Source organism: Muscardinus avellanarius (assembly GCF_963383645.1).
Source record: "Muscardinus avellanarius genome assembly, chromosome: 1".
NCBI classification, from domain to species: Eukaryota; Metazoa; Chordata; class Mammalia; order Rodentia; family Gliridae; genus Muscardinus; species Muscardinus avellanarius.
The window spans coordinates 221,362,324-221,378,730 of NC_137786.1; the positions used below are offsets into that span (position 1 = coordinate 221,362,324).

The 16,407-nt window shown below is 46.2% G+C and overlaps 1 protein-coding gene across 1 annotated transcript; it reads left to right on the plus strand.

Moving 5' to 3' along the window:
* Window positions 1-15,474: 15,474 nt before the first annotated feature.
* Window positions 15,475-16,407, plus strand: LOC308267139 (olfactory receptor 4B1-like; the record flags this gene model as incomplete). The annotated part of the gene is made up of 1 exon (XM_080701651.1): window positions 15,475-16,407. The coding sequence occupies one exon, from the start codon at window positions 15,475-15,477 to the stop codon at window positions 16,405-16,407; it is 933 nt and encodes a 310-aa protein (XP_080557777.1).

Sequence of the window (16,407 nt, forward strand, 5' to 3'; positions counted from 1 at the left end):
GAGATAAAGGCTGAGAATTTCCAAAGAATAATGAAAGACATCAATCCACAGATCTAAGGATCCAAAAGCTCTCCAACCACAATCAACAGAAAAAAGAAACAACAATAACATCTCATGTCAGCACACCATCATCCACAGCTGAAAATGAAAGTGTGGGACAAGTCTGCCGATGGCCTAGCCTGAGGTAGCTTTTCCCACTTTCTTTCTCACAGTTCTTAAGAATAACCATAGAATGGGCTGAGAAAGAGACACCTCGAGGAAAGTAGGAACTATCTTTAATAGCCGGGCTCTGTCCCACCTCTCCTAGAACATGTTCTACAACATTTTAGCCCAGTGATCACATAGCCCCAGGTGTAAACTCCTGGGCAGAGTGTGTCTGAGCTGACCACAAGCTGTGGTGTGACATAGAGGGCAGGTACAGGTGCAGCTCCATCCTTCCTGGGAAGCTTTCCTGAGGACTGTCTTAGCATGAACCCCAGGCTTTTGCGATCTCTCAGTGCTGTCCTGAGAGTGGTAAACTTATTTTCCTTAGCTTCTTGTGGGAGCGTCCTGTCTCATCAGTGTTCATGCAAGTGGATTGACACAGTGCTCAGTATGGTCTAAAGGTCCAGCATCTTCTCCTGGGATTGATACAGGGTGTGGTGAAACTGTGTCACACAAAGCCATGAAGAAGAGCATGAAGGCGTCCAGGGAAGAAAGGCACATTATAGAAAAAAGAAGATGTAAATTATAGCGGTCATCTCATTGGAAGAAAAAGAATATATACGTTAGAAATTAAAAGAGTGACATCTTCAAAGTATCAAAAAATCTGCCAACCTCTAATTTTATACTAGTGTAAATATTTTCCAAAGATAAAAGTAAAATAGCTGGGTGTGGTTGCACATACCTATAACCCAGTACTTGAGAGGATGAGGCAGGAGGATCATGAGTTCAAGGCCTCAGCAACTTAGGGAGACCTTCAGCAACTTGGTGAGATCCTATTTCAAAATAAAAAATAAAATAGGACTGATGGTGTGGCTGAGAGGTAGAATGCTCTGGGTTCAATCCCCATTACCTGCCCCCTGCCTCCCCAGCAAAACTGCTCTGCTATAGTTTTGTCTATTATAGCTGGCTATAAGATTCTGGTTTATATTTTCTTAGTTTCCTTGAAACTTACTTTCCTTGAGGACAGGGAAGGAGATAAAAAAAAGTCTACTCTGGTGGCATAAACCCAGAGAGAAGAATAGCTGCCATTGTAAGGAGAGCACAAAGTGTCAATCAAATCCTTCTCTTTTATGTAAGGAAATCCTTATGTGTCCGAGGAAGAGACTAGGGTATAGGTGAAAATCTACTGGCGTAGGAGGAAGAGTAAAATAAAGAACAGTATTATACTATTGTTTGGCTTTGTGCACTGATTTTTAAAAATTATTAGATGCCACTAAAATTCTCTTCTGTGAGCTATTCCATCATTCTGCTGAGAGTTCCTGAGGATGTTTTATCTTAAATATTTCCCTCACTGTGATGCATAATTGCAATGCATTAATACAATTATAAAAATGTAGAATAGTCTTATTAGAAATGTCTTAGGGTTGTTTCATGTCACTTCTTTTCTGGCATCCAGTGGATCTTTTCTTTTTCTTAAACTTTTTTAGAATATTTTTATTATATTTTTATTGGTGCATTGTAATCAAACATCACAATGGAATACAAGTTTTGTGAGGATATCCAAGCACACATCATCCAATTAGCCTTTATCCCATCCCCATCCCACTCTCTTCCCCTCCCTCAATCCCACGCTTGATTTAGTGATTAACTTTGATATATTCGTTTACATTCGTACATCATGTGTTTTAAAGAGATTCCATCTTCCCCCATCCCATCCCCTCTGAATGGTCACTTTAATTGCTCCTCCATAGGGCCCTTCTTCAATCAGATTTCCTCCTATTACCCATTTCTTCCTAGTTTTTGCATATTAGGGAAAGCATCTGATTTTTTAATTTTCTGTGATATTTCTCTGTGTATGCTGCATTGGAAGTTCTGATCCTATTCTTGAAGGCCCCAGCACCGGCCTGGCCACCCAGCAGACTCTGATCCTGGCCTTGCTGGCTCCAGCACTGGCCTTGCCTCATGGCAGGCTCCTATCCTGACCTCAGAGGCACTAGCACTGGCCTTGATTTAAGGCAAGGTCCTATCCCAGCCTTGCTGGCTCCAGCTTCAGCCTTACTGCATAGCAGGCACCGATCTCGGCCTTGCTGACCCCAGCACTGGCCTCGCCACATGGCAGGCTCCGATCCAGGCCTCGGAGGCCCCAACACCAGCCTTGCCTCACGGTAGGCTCCGATCCCAGCCTGGTTGGCCCCAGCACCAGCCTCACCCCTCGGCTAGCTCTGATCCTGGCCTCGGAGGCCCCAGCACCAGCCTTGCATCATGGCAGGCTCTGATCCTGGTCTCACTGGTCCTGGCACCAGCTTCACCCCTCAGCAGGCTCTGATCACGGCCTCAGAGGCCCTAGCACTGGCCTTGTATCATGGCAGGCTCCGATCCCAGTCTCGCTGGCCCTGGCACCGGGCTCACCCCTCAGTAGGCTCCGATCCCAGCCTCAGAGGCTCCAGCACTGGCATTGCCTCATGGCAGGCCCTGATCCTGGCCTCACTGGCCCAGCACCGGCCTCACCCCTCTGCAGGCTCTGATCCTGGCCTTGGAGGCCCCAGGACTGGTCTTGCCTCACGGCAGGCTCTGATCCCAGCCTCACTGGCCCCAGCACTGGCCTCACCCATTGGTAGTCTCTGATCCTGGCCTCCGAGGCTCCAGCACCAGCCCTGCCTCATGGCAGGCTCCAATCCTGGCCTTGCTGGCCCCGGCATTGGCCTCACCCCTCGGCAGGCTCTGATCCCGGCCTCGGAGGCCCCAGCACCAGCCTTGCCTCATGGCAGGCCCTGATCCTGGCCTCATTGGCCCCAGCATCGGCCTCACCCCTCAGCAGGCTCCGATTGTGGCCTCACTGACCCCGACACCAGCCTCACCCCTCGGCAGGCTCCAATCTTGGCCTCCGAAGCCCCAGCACCAGCCTTGCCTCATGGCAGGCTCTGATCCCGGCCTTGCTGGCCCTGGCATTGGCCTCACCCCTCAGCAGGCTCTGATCCCGGCCTCGGAAGCCTCAGCACCGGCCTTGCCTCACGGCAGGCTCCAATCCTGGCTTTTCTGGCCCTGGCACCAGCCTCAGCCCTCGGCAGCCTCTGATACCAGCCTTGGAGGCCCCAGTACCAGCTTTGCCTCATGGCAGGCTCCGATCCCGGCCTTGCTGGCCTGGGCATCAGCCTAGCTGCCCGGCAGGCTCCTATCCTGGCCTCAGAGTCCCTGGCACCAGCCTTGCTATGTATCGGGCTCTGGTCTCTGTCACTATGAGCAGGTCGTCTACAGATTTTCCCTCCCCCCCCTTTTTTTTTGGTGATACTGGGGTTCCTGGAAACCCTTCTACCTCCAGGCTACACTCCCGGAGACCTATTTTTTTAAAAAAATAATATTTTTTTTTAAAAATATTTTTATTTGGAAACAGGTTTCTTAAGCCAGCAAGGCTGGCCTTGAACCTGTGCGATCCTCCTGTCTCTGCCTCCCAAGCGTGGTGATTACAAGCATGTGCCACCATGCCCAGCATTCTTTTTTTTTTTTTTTTAATTTGAGAGAGCAGTACATGTCTTTTGCAAAAGCTGGGACCCCAAATACCTAGTGGCAATGAATTTTGTCTTCCCTCCAAAGGCAGAGGTGCACAGCTTCACTCTGGAGAGCAGGCTCTACTGCTCCACATGCACCCTGTCCTCCTGCTCTGCACAGAGGAGCGCGGTGGCCATGAGGGCTGATGACTCCCAGAACACGCAGCATGGTGGCCCATCCCAGCTATGTGGGGCTCCCTCTGAAACCCCCCAAACCCTTTTACCACTTAGCATGTTGTCCAGAATTCCCAAGCATGTGTGGCAGGAGCAGTCTACTTTTGGGGAGATTTCCCTAAAAGTTCAAGGTGAGCTGGACTGGATATGTCTGCCCCTCCAAATTCTGGTCACCACCACCACTGCCGCTGCCACCACTGCCATCTCGGTTCTCTCCTGAACACCTTTTCCACACAGTTTGTTTTCCAGAATTCCTGAGCATGTGCGGCAGTAGCAGTATACCTTTGAGGATATTTCTTTAAAATTATGAGGTGGATTGGATTGAATCTCTGCCTCTATCAAGTACTGACCACCGCTGCCACTGCCACAACCATCTTGGCTCTCCTCTGAGCACCTTATTCACACAGCATGTTGTCCCAAATTCCTGAGCATGTGTGGTGGTAGCATTCCACCTTTGGGGAAATTTCCTCAAAAGATCAAGGTAGATTGAATCAGATCTCTGCCTCTTCTGAATACTGGCCACTGCCATTGCCATTGCCTCCACCATTTCAATTCTCTCCCAAACACTTTCCCCACACTGCATGTTGTCTAGAATTCCTGAGCATGCACGGCAGTAGCATTTCACCTTTGGGGCAATTTCTTCAGAAGATCAGGGTGGGTTGGATCAGATCTCTGCTTCTCCCAAATACTAGCCTCCATAGCCACCGCTGCCGCCATCACCACCGCTTTCCTCCTGGTTCTCCGCTGAGCTCCTTCCTTACATGATATAATTAATGTCCAGAATTCTTAAGCATGTGTGGCAGAAGCAGACCCCTTTGCGGGGATTTTTTCCCCAAAAAGTTTCAGGTGAATTGGATAGGATCTGTCTGCATCTCCTGAATTCTGGCTGCTGCTGCCGCCATCTTGGCTCCTCTCCAATTTTTTTTTTTTTTTTTTTTTTTTTGGTGGTACTGGGGTTCCTGGAAGCCCTTCTACCTCCGGGATACCCTCCCAGACCTATTTTTACATTTTTATTTTGAAACAGGGTCTCCTAAGCCAGCGTGCGTGGCTTTGAACCTGCACGACCCTCCTGTCTCTGCCTCCCAAGCGCGGGGATTACAAGCGTGCACCACCACGCCCAGCTCCAATTTTGTTTTTTTTTCTTTTCTTTTTTTTTTTTTTGGTGGTACTGGGGTTCCTGGAAGCCCTTCTACCTCCGGGCTACACTCCCAGACCTATTTTTACATTTTTATTTGGAAACAGGGTCTCCTAAGCCAGCGCACGCGGCTGGCCTCGAACCTGCGCGATCCTCCTGTCTCTGCCTCCCAAGTGCGGGGATTACAAGCGTGCGCCACCACGCCCGGCCAATTTTGTTTTTTAATAAGAGAAGACAGTATGTGTTTTGAAGTGGCTGTGGGATCAAGCACTCAGCAGCAATGGATTTTATCTCCCCTCCAAGAGCAGAGGCCACAGCCTCACCGTGTAGAGCAGGATCTGCTGTTCCGAGCACAGCAAGAACCCCAGCACAGCGTAGAGGAGCGTGGTGACCAGGCGCACTGAGTTCCCTGGGATGCGTGGCTGGGCTTCCCACCTGGCGCTGCTCGGCTCCCTCCACCATGTCTGGATCATTTTTCTTACAAGGTTTGTTGTTAAGAGTCCCAGCATGTGTGGCTGAAGCGGTCTTTTCCCTAATCCCTTCTGGGATGTTCTTCCAAAAATCACTTTTCTTGCATGGTGTGCACCTCCTTGTCATCTTGTTTCTAATTCCGCCGTTATCCACTCTCTCTCTCCTGTATTCTAGATAGGAAGTCACAGCTGGAAATGTCTCCTTAAGTAAACCAAAATCTGGTGTCTAGGGCTTCTTCGAGAATGCATGTCCTTTTTGGCAGCCACCATCTTGACCCTGTCCCTCAGTAAATCTTTTCAATGTGTAGATTTGGGTATTTTAAAAATTTCTGGACTAGTTTTTGGTATATAGTTTTAAATGTTGGTTTCATTTTATTGGTTTTCTTTTTTTTTCTTTCTTTATTTTTGTGTTATTGGGGGATTGAAGCTAGGGACATTCTACTTCTGAGATACCTCCCAGCCCTATTTTATTTTTTATTTTGAAACAGTCTCACTAAATTGCTGAGGGTCTCACTAAGCTGCTGAAGCTGTCCTTAACCCTGTGATCCTCCTGTCTCAGCTTCTCAAGTATTGGAATTACAGGCATATCTCACTGCAATGGGTTTCTTTTCTTTTTTCAGGGATATCACTGATATGGATATTAGACAGCCTAGATCTTGGTCATTTCCATTCTCTCTTTTTACTTTTAGTTTTTATGTTACTTCGATTGATTGATTGCTTTACTTTTATGCCCTTTATTACATTTGAATTTGGATATTCTCCTCTTGGTATTTAATCCTCATTATTCATGTGATTTATCTTTTAATTCTATTTTTCCTGACTTCCTGACTTGAACCAACTCTCCTCTCTCTCTCTCTCTCTCTCTCTCTCTCTCTCTCTCTCTCTCTCTCTCTCTCTCTCTCTCTGGTGGTACTGGGGATGGAACACAGGGGCTTTCTATCTCTGGGATACACTCCCAGACATATTTTAAATATTTTATTGAAAAAAGGGTCTCACTAAGTTGCTGAGAGTCTCTCTAAGTAGCTGAGGCTGGCTTTGAACCTGTGCGATACTCCTGTATCAGCCTCCCAAGTACTGGGATTACAAGTGTGCGCCACCATGCTCTGCTATCTCTTCCTAATATTTAGAATTCATTTCTGCTCTTCATTTTTGTAATTATAACTCAAAGTTTTATTTTTATGAAGGTTCTTGCTTGAACATATGCATATTTCCTTTGTTTTTGAGTAGTGCGTCACACATTTCTTCAGCTGTGTGGTTGTGTTTTTAGGAAGAACGGCCATCATTTTCTTTAGCTGGAATGCTACCAATCACATGTTCAGTTTTTTTCCATGAGACTTTCATTTGGATAAGTTTTTTTCTGCATTCCTATGGGCGTGGATTTGATTTAATTCATTTAACATTTTGAAAGGGTGATGCAGCTCCTGCCCCTCTCTGTGTTGGAGGCGGGAAGAAGAAGGACCACAGAAAGGAGAAGGATGAGGGCCAGCTGCTGTTCAGGGCACCCAGTTAAGTTTGAGGCTGTTAATCCTTCAAAAGACTAGAATGGAAACCACCATCTAAACCAGCTATACCACTCCTCAATATCTTGCCAGAAGAATTAAAGTCAGAATGACTGAGTGTTACATACATACGTATGTATAGCAGTACAACTCACAATAGCCAAATTCTGGAACTAATCCAGGTGTCCACCAACAGATGAGTGGTTTATGAAACTGAATATACACAGAATGGATTTTTTACTCAGCCATAAAAAAGAACAAAGTTATGTCATTTGTGGGAAAATGAATGGAGCTAGAGAATATTATGGCAAGTCAGATCAGCCAGAACTCAGAAAGTCAAGGGTCTCTCTCTCATACATGGATGCTAGAGAAAAAACTGGAAACAACAGGGACTTCCCATAAACGAGGAGAGGGATGAGTAGAATCATGGAGGGAGATGGGGAGGGAGGTGGGGAGGGGAGAGAACTAAGGAAGGAAACTGTGGAAGTAATGCTATGTCCATATGTGAAGGCATCACTACCCATCTCACCAACGTGGGTAGAGGGGAGGAGGCCAGGGCTGGGTGGCAAGAGTCCCTTCTCATGGGCACAAAAGCTGTCCCATATGGCATTTGCAGTATTTCCCCAGGAACTGGCATCTTTCTTCAATGTGTCATTAAAGTCACAGAATGAGGCGGCCCAGGGATTCATGGGACATTTAAGGTTGATTTTTTAACAGTTTGCAATCACTAGAAATGGATCAGTGAGAAGAAATGGGCATGGTCCCAGGATGGGCAAGCCCTGTGAGAGTTAAACCAGTTTTCCCTTCTGAAGTCTGTGTAGTGTAGTCTCCACAGCTGGAGTTTAAATTTATGTTTCTGGGAATCACAAACTCTCCAGCTTCTTGTATTCTCCAGGGCATTCTGTGAATTTTTAAAACAATACAAATAGTTTTACAAGGATGATTTTTTTTTTGATACTGGAGATGAACCCACTATCTCTGAGCTACACCCCAGCTCTCTTTTATTTATTTTTTAATCTTGAAACAGGGTCTCACGAAGTTGCTGAGAGCCTTGCTAAGTTGCTGAGGCTGGATGTGAATCTGTGATCCTCTTGTTTCAGCCTTTCTACTACTGGAATTATTATAGGTGTGTGCCACCATGCTTGACTTAAAAAGGTGAGGTTTTTTTTTTTGTGGTACTGGGGTTCCTGGAAACCCTTCTACCTCCGGGCTACACTCCCAGACACATTTTATACTTTCATTTGGAAACAGGGTCTTTTAAGCCAGTGGTGCTGGTTTTGAACCTGCACGATCCTCCTGTCTTCGCCTCCCAAGTGCGGGGATTACAAGCATGCACCACCATGCCTGGCTAAAAAGGTGAGTTTTTAATAGATATATTATAGATCTTTAAAAACATTTGTAAGCCAAGCATGGTGGAGCATGCTTGTAATCCCAGTACTTGGGAGTCTGAGACAAGAGGATCACAGGTCTGTGGCCAGCCTCAGCAACTTAAGGAGGCTCTATGCAACTTAGTGAGACTCTGTTTCAAAATAAAGAATAAAAAATAGGGCTGGAGGTGTAGCTCAGAGGTACAATGCCCCTTGATTCAACTCCTAGTACCGCCAAAAGCACTAACCCCCCATCAAAAACATTTATAAACTACCCCCTGTGTATGACTCTTTTAGATAAACACTAATGTTGTTTAGAATGCATTACATGTGTATACATACATCTTCGTTTTTGGGCTTCAGCACTGTCATTTCCCTGGTCCCACTTAAGTCTCAACATTTATTGGAAGCATATAGACAGGATAGCTACCTATGAACTCTTTGGGTAATCTGCTTCTCTTGGGCTTAGAATTCCACCTGTGAAATGAAAATAATAATATTGTACTCATCAGGACTCTTTGTGACATACAATATTATTTCAATTTTATTCTATCCCATGCATTTACAAAATTCATGTAATTTATCACCTAACTCAAGAATCCGGAGGCAAGGCAGACTCCGGGTGGGGCTGACACAGTGGCCCCCATATTTCTGTCCATCTAGTGGATGCTGGGAGGAAACGAAATTGAACACTGGAGAAGAAAACCTTCCTTGTAGGAATGCCGAGAATATTAGCGATGATGGCTGCAACTAGCACAAAATAGGTACCCAGGGAAGGGCAGTTTTTGCTGGGGTTCTTTGTGGGGACAGTCGAAGCGTGGTGTTAGCCAGGCTTCCTCACCTCCTGCTGGCGAAGCTCACTGTTGTATGAAAAATGATTGGGTATGTCCTTGAGGACATTGTAGAGGCCCGGCGAGCTCCTTCTTCATTCTGCTTTGGTGTATGGACTGGGCAGACACTGACGGGCTGTGTGGACGCCACCTGTGGGAGTCTTATGCGCAGCTGTCTTGGTCTCAACTGGCTGTCTCTGAGCAAGCGTGGAGGCCTCCTGTGCTTGGGCTGCTGTAGCTGAACTAAAAGACATGTCTCACCCTCTGTTGCCTCCCTTCTGCTTTGGACTGGCGGGGTTGCATGTGAATTCCCCAGCCATGGTGGCATGACATTCCTCCTCATCACCACCGTCATCATCACTTACGGGACACAAGTAATCTTATTTTTGTGTGTGTGGTACTGAGGATGAGCCATTTACCTTTGAGCTACACTCCCAGCCCTTATTTATTTATTATTTATTTATTTATTTATTTTTGTGGTACTAGGGATGGAACGCAGGGGCATTTTACCTCTGAGCTACTCCCCCAGCCCTATTTTTTATTCTTTATTTTGAAACAGGGTCTCACTAAGTTGCACAGGACCTCACTAGCTGAGGCTGGCCACGAACCTGTGATCCTCCAGTCTCAGCCTCCCAAATACTGGATTACAAGTGTGTGCCACCACACCCACTGTTTTTATTTATTTTGATACAGGGCCTTTCTAGGTTGCTGAAAGCCTTATAATGTTTCCGAAGCTGTCCTCAAACCTGCGATCCTCCTGTCTCAGCCTTCCAAGTACTGGGATTACAGGTATATGCTGCCACCATGACTGTGGCCTCAAGTAATCTTCAAGTATAGAATGCTAGAGCAAGACCAGGCTTGAAAGCTATCCTGACTTGCCCTTTTAATGCCCATAGAATTTCAAACTGCAGAGGTGAGGGACTTGCCTGAAGTCACCCAGCAGGCAGCCCCTTCCCCTGGACCAGCCTCCTTTTTCTGTATTTCCATGGTAACAGAAAATCAGTGGCAAAATGGCTCCTCTCTCAGAACATACCTACTAGATATTTGAAACTTCTCAAAGATATCTAACTAATTAACTGATACACATTTTGAAAACTCACCCCAGAACAATTTCTTGGCAAAGCTTCAAATGGGAAAAAAAAATTCCAAGGGGAATTTGGTCTCCTGATCACAGTGTGTGGCCCAATTTATTTTAAAGGGTTCGGTATTGGAAAACAATCCTTGGTCTTCTAGTGAGACAGTGATGTTTCTAAACAAAAGAAAAAAATAACACCCAGAACCTAAAACCACAGGTCATTTGTTTTCCTCTTTCTAAATAACTGATCCAAAGATTATTCATGGGACTAATTTTCTAAATCCTTTTTTTTGGGTGAGGCTTTTTTTTTTATATCAAAGGTTGAACCCGGGGCATTCTACCTCTGAGCTACACTCCCAGCCCTATTTTATATTTTGAAACAGAGTCTCACTGAGTTGCTGAGGCTGACTTCAAACCTCCAATTCTCCTGTGTCAGCCTCCCAAGTACAGAAATTACAGGAGTGTACCACTGTGTCCAGTTGAGGCCGTTCATTTTATAAAGGAGCGTAGGACCCAGGGAATTTTGTTGTGCAGAAGCAAGATTTATTGACAACAACAATGAAAAATCAAAACTATACCACTTGTTTGGATCTCAGAATCTTGATCAACAGCTGGCTATGTGGCTTTGAGTAGTCAAACTCTCTGGTTATTACTATTATCATCTATAAACAAAAGAGATTAGATTAATGTTGTCTGCAATCCTTTCAGCTTTAAAATTTCTTTGCGTCCACCTGGTTCCTTAGCTGAGATGAAGTGGTTTATCCCACCTGGTGCCATTGATGCAGGTATGGGAGCAGGGTGAAGGAGTATCAATCAGAAGAGAGCTCCCATGTTCCATTTGCTCGCCTTCAGTGCCCCCAGCCCCGGACATCTGTCTAAGTGACAAGTTCCTGTAGCAGAGGGAGGAGGTTATCCAGAGCCCAAGAAGAGGAGCCTTCATGGTCAACTCTGTTGTAAGACCGCATCAGAGGAAGGTAGGTAATCCCTGTCCAGAAAGGCTTTCCAGGCTGACTGTCCAAGGCTCCGGATGGCTGGGTGATCTGGCTGTGAGTCTTGTTTTCTCCTTTCTCTGTTTCTGACTGTAGTTCTGGACAGTCAGCATCCTCAACTCCTTTCCAGCATTCGTGTTCTGGGATTCCACACAGTAACCCTTGGCCCACAGCAAGCAGGGGCCGAGAGGACTCCGTGCTGTGACTCTGAGCTCAAGGCACCATGTCTTTCAGACTCTCACTTACTATTTTGTCTTTGTCTGACTTCCCTGCCAGGGGCTTTAGGTCAGAGAAGAGCATTTTACCTAACGCCTGCCTAGACCATCATGCAGTCTGTGGATTATCTTCTAATTTGTGACCTGGGGTGAGGGTTTTATTTGATGAAGTGTTGGAGTGAAGAGGAGGTAATCTATTACCCACCAGGGAAAGTAGAGGGAAATGTAAATAAATACTAGAAAGTCTGAGTTAGGAATAGCTACTACTTAATAAGAACGTATTCTTTGCTAGACAACTCTGTTAAATGCTTTGTATATTTTATATTGCATTTAACAGCCAGGACAACCAGGCATTGTTACCTTATTTAAAAGAATCCACCCACAAGGCGGTGTGATGTGTGGGTGGGGGAGCTGCTTGCCCTCTGATCAGTCGGACCAATCCTGAGGGAAGCAGCAGGCAGCTCACCCAGGTCCTTGTTTTGTTTTCCTCAGTCTTTAGAGATCTCTGAGTCTGGAGCTATTGCAGGCTCTAAAAAACAGGCCACTTGTCCCCCTGGGAGTCATCACCTCTGAGCTGTCACAATGATCCATAAAATCATCTGATCTGAGTGTATTAAATTCCCCCAACACATAAAAAAATACAGCATCATGTGGTCCTTCATGTAACCTCAACATAAGGACTTGGATATAGTGTGTGTATGAGAGAGAGACAGAGACAGAGAGAGAGAGAGAGAGAGAGAGAGAGAGAGAGAGAGAGAGAGAGAGAGAGGGAGAGAGAGAGAGAGAGAAAATGAAGAAGAAGAAGAAGAAGAAGAAGAAGAAGAGGAGGAGGAGGAGGAGGAGGAGGAGGAGAGGAGAGGAGAGAAGAGAAGAGAAAGAAGAGAAGGTTTAGCATTTTAAGTGAGAGACTTGGAGGGGCTGGTAAAGTACTGAGTGTTTTTTTAAGGGTCAGGTGGATTTGAGTGATTTCCAGGCAACAAGGAGACAGTGACAGTTGCTGAAAGAGGGAGACTCAGGAAAAATTCCCAACTTCAAATGAGGAATAGAGTGGGGAAGAACATTGTGGACCCTTGGGGACAGATGGGGCATGCAGAGCCTGCAGCAAGCCTTGCATGAGCTGATGCCCTGACCAAAGATGGTGGCCATAGAAAGATGGGGGAAGGAGCTGGTGAAATCAATAGGATGTGACGTTGTGTAAGTGTGAGAAGCAGAGGCCACCTCTATTTCTCAGTCTCCTCAGCTGCACTTCTGACTCTGTCCACACCTCTACCCTGAGTCACACGTTTCACTCTGGTCTCTGATCCAGAGGTGGTGGAACTGAGGCCTTATCAGTAACTTGCAGTGTCTCACGTGCTCTTACTACTCACAGGGAAGGAATAATAAATGGATCTGGGCAGGTTTGCACTGGCCATGGGCCTCGGATGCTTTTTCTCTAAGGCTCCGGAGCAGCTCACCCCTCTCTGCTCTACCTGAGGCTTCTGACTCTCCTTTTCTTTATTCTAGGCAGCCTGGGCTTCAGCTGTGTTTCCTGGGGCAAGATGCTCACCCTTTCTCAGCTTCGCTTATTATAGCTGCCTCAAAGGGCTAAGAAAGAAGTGAGCAAGATGGCTGTAAAGTGCTCACCACACTGAGACACCCCAGGACCCGAGTGGAGGGCAGCGGGGCCTGTGGCTGATGGGAGGACAAAGGAAATGGGACCAGGAGGCAAACAGGGCTTCCGCTTCCCTCAGGCCCCAGCCTCCTTTGTGGCATTCTGGCTTGGGTGCCTTGCTGTGCCCATTCCTCTGCTGCAGGCAGCGGGCCCCATCTTGCTTCCTCTCTTCTATTTTGTTGTTTTTCCTGGGTCCCTTCTATTACCTGGAGCAAGCCCCTGTGTCTCCTCCATTTTTATCTAGGCAATTAAAAATACTTTTATTGGTGCATTGTAATTATACATCATACTCAGGGATAGAGTGGTAGAAACATACTTGCACACAACACCTGGTGTGTTTCCCTCCGGATCCCACCCCACTCCTTCCCTTCCACGTCCATGACATTGAGATGAGTATTGATAATCTTGTATATGTACATAGCATTATTTAAGCTGTTACCTTTATTACGTCTCCTTCCCCCTCCCTTAAACCCCCTCCATCTCTCCATTGGCGTCTCCACTTCTTTATCTGAGGTCTCCTTTGTTACTCAGTTTCTCTCTAGTTTCCACATATGACAGAAAACTTACATCTATTTGTTTTCCAAGACTGGCTAATCTCACTAAGCAAAATATTCTCTAGTTCTCATTTTCCTGCAAAGGACATAATATTGTTGCTTTTTGTTTTGCAGTACTAGGGATGGAACCCAGGGGCATTGTACCTCTGAGCTACACCTCCAGCCCTATTTTTTAGTCTTTTTAAAATTTTTGAAACAGTCTCACTGAGTTGCGAAGTGCCTCACTAAGTAGCTGAGGCTGTCCATGAACTGTAATCCTCTGGCCTCTGCCTCCCAAATGTTGGGATTACAAGTGTGTGCCACGACACCCAGCAATTTTGTTGCTTTTTTTTTTATGGCTGAGTAAAATTCCATTGTGTGACTGGGTATGGTGGTGCATATTTGTAATTCCAATACTTGGGAGGCTGAGACAGGAGGATTGCAGATTCATGGCCAGCCTCAGCAACTTAGGCTCTCTGAAACTTAGTGAGACCCTGTTCCAAAATAAAAAATAAACTAGGAGCTGGGCGTATTGGCGCACACTTGTAATCCTCGCGCTTGGGAGGGGGAGACAGGAGGATCGTGCAGGTTCGAAGCCAGCCATGCTGATTTAAGAGACCCTGTTTCCAAATAAAAAAAGTATAAAAATGGGTCTGGGAATGTAGCGCGGAGGTAGAAGGGTTTCCAGGAACCCCAGTACCACCAAAAATAAATAAATAAATAAATTTAAAAAATAAACTAGGACTGGGAGTGTAGCTCAGAGGTAGAGCTATGCCCCTAGGTTCAACTGCCAGTTACACACACACACACACACACACACACACACACACACACACACACACACTGTGTGTATATACCACAGTTTTGTAATTCATTCTTCTTTTGATGGATGCCTAGGCTGGTTCCATAATTTGGCTGTTGTGAACTGCGCTGCTATAAACATGGAAATGATTGTATCACTATGATATTCTGACTTCAGTCCCTTTGGAAAGATACCCAGGAGTGCTATTACTGGATCATATGGTGGTTCCATTCCTAGATGCCTAAGAAATCTTCACACTGATATCCATAGCAGCTGTACTAATTTGCAGTCCTACCAACAGTGTATAAAGGTTCCTGTTTCCCCACCTCTTTACCAGCGTCGATTGCTGTTTGTGTTCTTGACGATTGCCTTCTGACTATCCAAGCACCTCCCCGAGGGTTTGCACCTCTCAGTGAGTTTTCACTTTGTATATTTCTTTAGATTTTTGCTAGGAGAGAAATTGGGAGAATGCTTATGATCTCTGTTTAGGATGGAATCACAGTATAAAGAGGAAAAACAAGGGGAATAAGAAATGCCTCAAAGTAATGTTGAAAGCAGAGAGAATCTCGAGGGCATTCTTTCCCTCATCTGGTAAACGTGCTGCTCAATGGCGCGAAGCTGTGAGCTTCCTCGGGGAGGAGGCATCTTCTGATCTCTTGTCCTAAGTCTTGAGTTATTTCGGTACATGGTAAGTGCTTAATACAACATTTGGTTCAGAGAATTGCATAAAAAGAAATCCTCACCCCAAGCTGATGAGAAAGTTTGCCAGTGTAGAGCAAACGAGGAGACAGAAACAAGTGAAGTGTGGATGTGTATATATGACATTCGAGCTCTTGTTTGATAGCCATATCCTGAAAGACTTCTAGTGTCCACTTAGCTTCCAGGTGATAACACATTCTCAGATGTTAAAAAATAAAAAAGTCATGAAGCTCTGGGATTGTGCAAAATGGCAGAGCCTGATAGAAGTCAGAAACTTCTCTCATCGTAACTGTGTTAACTTGTCACAGGGCTCTTCTCTGAGATCCATCTTCTCCAACTGAAATCCATGGCCAGTACAAACAACGTGACTGAGCTGATCTTCACGGGCCTTTTCCAGGATCCCGAGGTGCAGAGAGTGTGCTTCGTGGTGTTTCTTCCTGTGTATCTGGCCACCTTGGTGGGCAACGGCCTCATCGTTCTGACGATCAGTGTCAGTAAGAGTCTGCGCTCCCCCATGTACTTCTTCCTCAGCTACCTGTCCTTTGTGGAGATTAGTTATTCTTCTACTGTGGTCCCTAAATTCGTAACCGACTTACTGGCCAAGGTTAAAACCATGTCAATGAAGGGTTGTCTGACTCAGATATTCTTCTTCCATTTCTTTGCGGTGGCCGAGATCCTCCTGCTGGTGGTGATGGCCTACGACCGCTATGTGGCCATCTGCAAGCCTCTCCATTACATGAACATCATGAGCCGCCAGCTGTGTCACATGCTGGTGGCTGGTTCCTGGCTGGGGGGCTTTCTGCACTCCATCATTCAGGTTGCCATCACTATCCCATTGCCCTTCTGTGGTCCCAACGTGATTGACCACTACTTCTGTGATCTCCACCCATTATTCAAGCTAGCCTGCACTGACACCTTTGTGGAAGGGGTTATTGTATTGGCCAACAGCGGACTAATCTCCATCTTCTCCCTCCTTATCCTGGTGTCCTCGTATATCATCATATTGGCCCACCTGCGGAACCATTCTGCAGAGGGGAGGCGCAAGGCCCTCTCTACCTGCGCCTCTCACATCACGGCAGTTGTCTTGTTTTTTATACCTGCCAGCTTCATCTACATGCGGCCCTCGTCCACCTTCACTGGGGACAAACTGGTGGCTGTGTTCTACACGGTCATCACCCCCATGCTGAACCCCATCATCTACACACTCAGAAATGCAGAGGTGAAAACCGCCATGCGGAAGTTGTGGGCCAAAAAGGAGAAGTTGGGGATTGGAGAGTGA